General features: G+C 55.7%; 1 protein-coding gene across 2 annotated transcripts in view; it reads right to left on the reverse strand.

The window, feature by feature from the left end:
- The window catches only part of ACOT7 (acyl-CoA thioesterase 7), an 81,846-nt gene that overhangs the window by 22,158 nt on the left and 51,751 nt on the right, over positions 1-7,937 (reverse strand). For both annotated transcript variants that reach the window (XM_044913860.1, XM_021683390.1), the window contains exon 7: positions 4,507-4,623. In XM_044913860.1, the coding sequence (XP_044769795.1) occupies positions 4,507-4,623 (117 nt within the window). The remainder of the gene's footprint in view (positions 1-4,506; positions 4,624-7,937) is intronic.

The raw sequence follows: 7,937 nt of genomic DNA on the forward strand, positions 1-7,937 counted from the left end.
AAGTGAGGGTACAGGCTCGTCACCCGCCACGGTGATGCCCGGGCCCAAGCGGCAGCGGATGCCCGTGTTGATCAAGCCTGGCAGTGAGGGGGCGCCCGAGCGAGGGGCTCAGAGGTCTGGCCCTGGAGCCGGCTGCGCGGCCCTGTGGCCCGGGCGGGCTCCAGACCGGAGAAGTGGGGATGAGTAGGCTTCCTGCCGCACGGGGCAGATAAACCGGATGGCCCTCGAGCGGGGCCTAACGCACACTCAGGAAGCACAGCTCCCTTCTCTTTCTGGGGCCCCGGGGAGCGGTGGGCGGGTGCCGCCTGACCCCCAGCAGCGGAGCGTCCCTCCCAGGGCAGACGGCACGGCTTGCCGGGATTGGGCAAACAGAATAATAAAAAGTCGCTCTTACCACAGCTGAGGGGCTGCCAAGGACTTCAAACGTTAAGAACAGCTCAGTGTTGAAGTTCCAAAAAGAGCAGCGGCAGCGAGCGATCCTCAGAAAAGCAGGGAGGTAGTGAAGTAACTTCGGTGTGTCTTACATAACACAGCCCAAAGCATTTTCCAGAAGGTTCCTCACTTCCCACCCAAACAGTCTGGGGAGACGGCTTCTCCACCAACAGCTCCAGCTTTAGGGGTTCCTGCCAGGGCTTCCTGAACCCTGAGAGCTACAGGAACCACGTGCCACTTTTACTGCCCTCCACAGCTGCCCTGGCATTTTCACATCTCATCTTAGAGAGAAACAATCAGCAACGGGGCAAGCGTTCAGGTCTTCCAGTGTCACCAGCTTGCCCTGAGCGATGCGGGGGTCCTGGATCAACCCACCCCACCCTGCGGTGCTGGCCACCTCTGCTGCACCAGCCCGTCGGGTCCCACGTCAGGAACGCAGCCCCGTGGACCCGGCCTGCAGAAGAATGAGGGAGGGGGCCTGGGACCTTTAAGGCCCGGGTTGTGCGGTAACTGATTAGAGCGGCCGCAGTGAGCTCACAGGAAGGGGGCACGTGTGGCTGGCGATGGGTCTACATTTCTGGGCTTTTCCCCACCGCATCAGAGGGTGGGGGGCACCCCTCGGGGAGGAGCGGTGGCCTCTTAGGGTTGCACCCTCCAGGGCGGTGCGTCTAAGGAGGCCGGACGCTGGCTGTGGGCAGCTGCTGCCCTGTGACCACGGCCCCAGGGGGCCCCGCGGCTCAGCCGCCGGCACGTGCCTTTCCCATGAAAATGTTCCTGAAAACAGTCCCTGAGCTGATTCCATTTCACAGATGAGCAGCACAGAGCTCGAAGCTGCCCTCGGCATGCCGGGGCTGACCCTGTCTCCTGCTGCGCAGAGGAAAGCCACGGCTCCTTCATCGGTGCCCCCCCCCCCCCCCCCCCGGAGAAGCATGGGGCCTCTCAATCCTGCTCTAGTGGGGCTGCTCTCAGGAGGCAGGGCCCCCAGCCCTGGGTGTATGACTGTCCTCAAAACCGCGGGCCCTCCCCTCTGTGCCCCTCAGAGGCACTCCTTCTCTGGCCTGGGTGCTGACTTTACTGCTGACCCTCGTAAGGGAGGACTCACATTCACATCCATGTGGGCAAAGGGGCAACTTGGTGCACATAAGAGATTTTACCCACCTCACAATTTTGCAAAAGAGAAAGTGAAGCTAGTGTCTTACTAGAATCAAGCTGTAAGGAGAGAAAGCATGTGTAGTGGGCTGAACAGTGCCCTCCACCCCAACGTAAGTCCATTTAGAACCTCCAAATGTGACCTTACTGGGAATAAGGGTCTTTGCAGATGCCACTGACTTAAGGCTCTCGGGATGAAATCCTCCTGGATTATCCGGGTGGGCCCTAAATCCTGTGACAAGTGTCCTTATAAGAGGCAGAAGAAGAGAAGGGAGAGGCCACGTGAAGGTGGAGGGAGGTTGGAGTGATGTGGCCACAAGCCAGCAAATGCCCCCAGAGGCTGCAAGAGGCAGGAAGGGTGCTCCCCTAGCGCCTCTGGAGTGGCCCTGCCCACACCTGGATTTGGGACTTGGGGCCTCCAGCCTGTGAGAGGGCAAAGGTCCGCTGTTTGAAGCCCCCAGTCTGTGGTCCCTTGTGGGGCAGCCCTGGGACACAAACACCACTCTCCAGAGCACTCAACTCTGCCCCTGCCCCACGGTGGCACAGTGTGCGGGGGTCCCTCCCAGCCTCCTGGCGGGCGGCAGCATCAGGGATGGCAGGAGTGTGGAGGCCGCACTAGAACCCACAGGTTGGGGTTCAACGGGACCTCAGCAGGTCTGCCTGTGCTCAAGAATCCACAGTGGGCAGGGTCCCCCCAGCCTCACACTGCATGTCCCCAGAAAGGAGCAAAGAATGGGGGAGGAAAGGAGCCATGCTGCAGGGACCTCTGCCTCCGGAACTGAGGACAAGACGGGCCCATTCTGTGACTGAGGCAGGTGTGGCCGGCACGCTGCCAGCCTGAGACCCGACCCGGGACACTGGTGCCGGCTCTCCAACAGAGCCACGGCCCGGGGGAGCCCACTACCTCACACAGGGACATTCCTCTGGAAAACAACAAATAAGGTGTGACAGCGTCTAACAGCGCCTGGGGGACACTGGCACAGAAAGGCCAGACTCCTTAGCTGCGAGTGTGGCCCACATCCCTTTATGCACAAAACAAGGAAGTGATCCGAGAAAGCAGAAAGCCTCTCTCTGCCCACCAGGGGCTGCTGACACGGGGGCCCTGGGCGGCGCGGGCTCCAGGCCGGGGCTGGGACACCGGCGAGGGGCGCTGGGCGGTGTGGGCTCCAGGCCAGGGCTGCGTAGGCTCAGCACCCAAGGGTGCAGCCAGGTAGGCCTCGCAGCCCACCCCTCACTCTGCCTGCTGGAGGAAACCCACCCAGAGTAGAACGTCCTGCCAGAACTATGGCTTCTGAAGATGAAGAACCTTTTCTCTGTGTTTTGGAATAAGAGGAGCGTCTTAGAAACTGGAAGCGCCTGTCAAGGGCAGCTCCACACACAGGTTGCCCCAGTGGCTTCCACATTGCTAAATGGGTCCCAGAAAGGGCCCTGTGTGCCAAGGAGAGTTCACGGCCTTGCCTGAGCTGCACAGCACATCTGCTGAGCCGGATGACACTGAGCAAACCAGCTGGCTCTCCAGGAAAGTCTCTTTTCCTAGGTGGCACTTCTCAGAGGGCACTTGGGAGACACAGAACAGAGCAAGGTCATGGAATCTAAGTGTGTTTTCCACTGTAGATTTCGAAGCTGTGTTTAACAATGAAGTTCTGATCGCAGGGATTTATCCAGGGAGTAGTTCTAGAAATAGAGAGGCAGGGAATCCTGGCGCAGGATTCTGCCTTTCCGAAATTTTCGTGCCATAATATGCACCCGAGGCCCATGAGGGCAATCCCAAGACGACAAGACAATTCTAAAATGACGCTGATGTCCATGTCTGTGGCAAAACACCCACAGTGACGCAACACAACACACGCAGAGATCACCACGTGTCGGGAGGGGACGGTCACTCACCTCATGCCCTCAGTTACGAAGGGACTTCGCAAAGCAGAGAGAGTGGTGCCGCAGACCATTTCCTTACCCTAAAAGCACCCAGACCCTACCAGGGTATGCTGGACTTGCTCTCGATGACCCAGGGCGGGCAGGCAGCCAGCCCCCTACCCTTCCAACGCCTGGACCCTTCTGGCCGCGCACCTGGGCATTCACCACCGGTGTGTTCTGCAGGGGAGAGCTTGCTGGCGGCACTGGCCCCGCAGCCTCCAAGGCTCAGGACGGCCTTGGGGGGCTCAGGACAGAGCAGTGCTCGGAGGCGTCTATGTCGCACCCCTCCCAGCCGGGGACGGGTCCGACCTGACAGCTTTCCCAGCGAGGCTGCTCTCGAATCTATACCAGGCTCCTGCAGCCGTGACCCACCCGACCCCGCAGCCCTGACCCACCTGACCCTGCGGCGAAGCACTACTCTTCTGGGGCCCAGAACCCCACCGCAGAAGACACAACACACGCAGAAATCACCATGTGTCGGGACTCAGCACTCACATGGGATGGGCGTGAGGAGCTGGCCCGCTCTCCTGGGTGGCCGCCGAGTCTCTGGGACAGGGGAGGTACCAAACCCCAGCACTGCATGGATGGTGTAGGCGGGCTGGCCGAGGACTGTGGGCCATGGGCTTCTCTGCACAGATCCTGCCACTACTTACATCATGGATTATCTATTCCTCCCCCAGAGGAAACGTGTAAAATCTGGAGGCACCAGTCGCCGGAGCTGTGTCTGTTCATGGGGCATTTTAAGAGGGGTTTATGGCGCTCCTCAGTAGCCTAAAGGCCCCAAACACATCTAAATTACGGGTCTTACCAGATGAAAAATCAAACCAACAAATCCTAGCCTCACAGATGCATCAACAAGAACAAAGCGCAAGACTGGCTTCCCGTTTCTCTTGGCAAACGGGCAGACACCAGGGCGCGGGCGACACTGGGTGTGAACCACAAGCAAACTGGCAAAGGGAGCCAGAGAGCCAATGGCCACCCGCCTTCTCTCTGTCACTGGAGTCCTGTTACCTTTTCTGATCTTGTCATGGAAGTTAATGGCGTCCACGGAGGCAGTGACTATGTTGGTCTTGCAGTGACGCGCAGCCACAATGCCAGCCACCTCGTCCATGAGCTTCATGGTGACGCCTGCACAGAGAAGGGGCACGTGGCAGGTCAGACACGGCGAGGCTACTTCCCACCCTGGAAACCAGTCGTAAGAGGCAAAGCCCTCCCACTACCCGCCAGTGGGGACCACAACCAGCACAGGGTACGGGGTGCGTGATCAGGGCATTGCTGAAGCTCATGCCGAGAACCTGGCTTCCTTAGGAGTTTCTGAAAACGACCACAGCGGATGATGGTCTAGGCCGCTAACAAAATGACAATCCTTTTCCTACCCTCTCCAGGTACCTTATGCCCCCAGGAAGGTTGTGTTACAAAATCCACTGGCATGGCCACATCCAAAGTCGGATTGCAAGTGTCAGTGAGAACACGGAGAAACCAGAACCCTCATGCACCGCTGGTGGGGATGGAAACGGTGTGGCAGCTTTGGAAACAGTCGGGAGTTTCTCAAAAGGCTAAACAGAGAGTTACCATACGCCTGGTGATTCTTCTCCTAGGTACGCACCCATGGCAACTGAAAACTCATGGTCACACAAAAACTTGTACGCGGATTTCATAACAGCGTTACTCACAATAGCCAAAAAGGGGACACGACCCACATGCTCATCAACTGATGAATGGAGGAAGAAAATGTGGCCCATCCATACGGTGGAATATTATCCAACAACAAAAATGAGCAAAGCACCAACACACACTACAACACACAGGAACCCTGAAAACACAATGCTCATTGGAAAAAGCCAGACCCCAAAGACCAGAGATTGTAGGATTCCCTTTATAAGAAATGTCCAGAACAGGCAGATCCGTAGAGGCAGAAAGCAGATTAACGGTTGCTAGGGCTGGGGGACCGGGGTTAAACGGGGAGTGAGTGCTAATGGGTATGGAGCTTCTCTTTGGGGGGAGGAAAATGTTCTAACATTGACTGTGGTGATGGTTGTGTAACTGGGAATGTACTAAGAATCAAAGACTTGTAATGGTTGGGTTGTATGGCATGTGAATCATCACAATAAAGCCATTATATCAAACAAACAAACAAACAAACAAGAAAAGCAGGCTCACAGAAGGCCAAGGTGATTTTAAAACCACAGGCTGCAGATATTGGCTTTTGCTCAACTGTACCCTTAATTGGACGGGATCACAACTACACACCTGCTAGTGTCCCCACCCCCAAGTCTTGCCCCCCCAGAACAACACATTCTACTTATTTCATATTTAAACACTTAAACCATGTCTTTTATTAGACCAAACTACATGAGATTGTCAATATTCAACCATTTTTGACCTGTAAAAGCAGGAAGTGATATCTATCAAACAGCTATCAAAAGTCTTAGAGGGCACCTGGGTAGCTCAGTCAGTTAAGCGTCCGACTCTTGATTTGGGCTCAGGTTATGATCTCAGGGTTGTAAGACTGTGCCCCGCATCAGGCTCTGTGCTCAGTGGGGAGTCTGCTAGAGATTCTCTCTCTCCTTCCCACTCTGCCTCCCGCACCCCACGCTCTTCTTGCTCTCTAAAGATAAATAAATAAATGAATGAATGAGTGAAAGAAAGAAAAAAAGAAAGAAAGAAAGAACTTCAAACTTATGTACATTCACCCTAGGATACAGAATGCTTTCTAAAAATCCAGAGAGAGGCAGAAAAACAGATGTCATCCCACTCATGAAAGCCAGGCTCATGGGGAAGCATGTTTAGGATAAGGCTTGCAGAACCAAACGCCTGTAGGGTCAGGCAGATGGTGTGGGGAGGTGAGCAGGGCCGCTGCCTGGCCCCGCCTACTCCCTCCCACCCCTAGGAATGAGGGCCTCATGCTCCCTGCCTTCTGATGCTTCTAGACAAGACTGGGACCTACACATTTACGAGAAATCTACCAATTTTTAAACATTGGTGGCTAAACTCTCTTTACTGTGTGGGGAAAACAAAATACAATAGAGCTAAAAAGAGCAGAGGTCCCTTCCATACTGGAGGGACCTCATACAAATACAGCAGAAGATGCTACTTACAAGGGACCTGGGAGACAGAGGAACACATGGGGTCCAGTATACTCTTCTCTCCACTTCTGTGCATATCTGAGCATTTCCAGAATAGAAAGGTTTGAAAAAACACATTCCTGTTCTTGATTAAAAAAGGATGCTTTTATTACTGTGACTTTTTTTGACAGAAGATGCTGCCCTATGATGGTAATGATAAATGACCAGATGGGGACAGAGACTGAGCTGCTGCCTGCTGTTTTAAAGGCGCTTTCAGAGAGACTGGCATATTGGTCTGCTTCATCCAAGAAGGAGGGGATCGGTATCCCCAGTTTTCAAATTAACAACACAGGCTCTGACACATACTGGTCCGATTCTAAAGACTGTGCAGGTAGAATGCTGGGGAAACAGCTCTTTTGAGAGGAAAGAATCACAGGCGCCAGGTTTAATCTCCAGGCAACTGAGGCTGGGGGGGGGGGGGGGCTCCTGCACAGCAGGGGGCCTCTGGCCTTCAAGCAGCTCGGCTCAGGGGTCTGAGACAAAGGGTCACACTTTGCTTTGCAAGCAGCCTCTGCTGGGTGAATTTGTTAATGCAAAGGGACACAGGCAGCCTTCCCTAAGCCCACCACCAGGCCCTCTGGGTCTTTACCCACAGCAGGGGGCCTCAGCGAAGGTGGGGCAAGTGCAGGCCTGGCAGGGCAGAGGCCCTTCAGCCACGTCCCCAGCCCCGCACTCCAAGGAGGGAAAAACACAAAACAGCACCCGGGTAACTCACTGTGCTTGTCAGAATGGACTGCCTCCCTGGAAGGCCACCTCAGCCTCCGGATGAACCGCACGGTGGTGTGAGCACGGCCCTGCCCTCACGGTGGTGCAGGCTTGGACTCGGGTCAGACGGAGGGGGCGTGACCACCCCATCACCCCCACCACTGCCTGGCTGGGGACCCTGGGCAGGCAGATGGCCCTCTGAGCTCTGGATTCTGCTAGTGCTGGTATGAGAGGTGACGGGCGAGCCCCATGCTGCCCCGTAAGGGCACCTACCGCTATGACACGCAGGACTAGCGAAGGTCTGTAAAACCCAACACCAATTTAAATGGAGAGTTTGTAACAGATCGGATATTTGGAAGATAAAGAGAAAAAGAGAAGTGAAATGTCTCAGAAGGCCAGGAAACACGCTGAGTGAGAATCACACACTTTGCTCAGGGGACAAGGGTGGAGTCCAAGTGATAGCCTCCCCTTACCACGTGCAAACCACAGAGGGCACAGAAGGAGGTCTGAGACCCACGGACCACCTCCTGACGTGGTGCAGCTTCAGGGTGTGCATGCACGTGTGGGGGTGTGCATGCAGGTGTGGGGGGGTGCGTGCACGTGTATGCGGGT

This window comes from Neomonachus schauinslandi, chromosome 4 (genome assembly GCF_002201575.2).
Source record: "Neomonachus schauinslandi chromosome 4, ASM220157v2, whole genome shotgun sequence".
NCBI classification, from domain to species: Eukaryota; Metazoa; Chordata; class Mammalia; order Carnivora; family Phocidae; genus Neomonachus; species Neomonachus schauinslandi.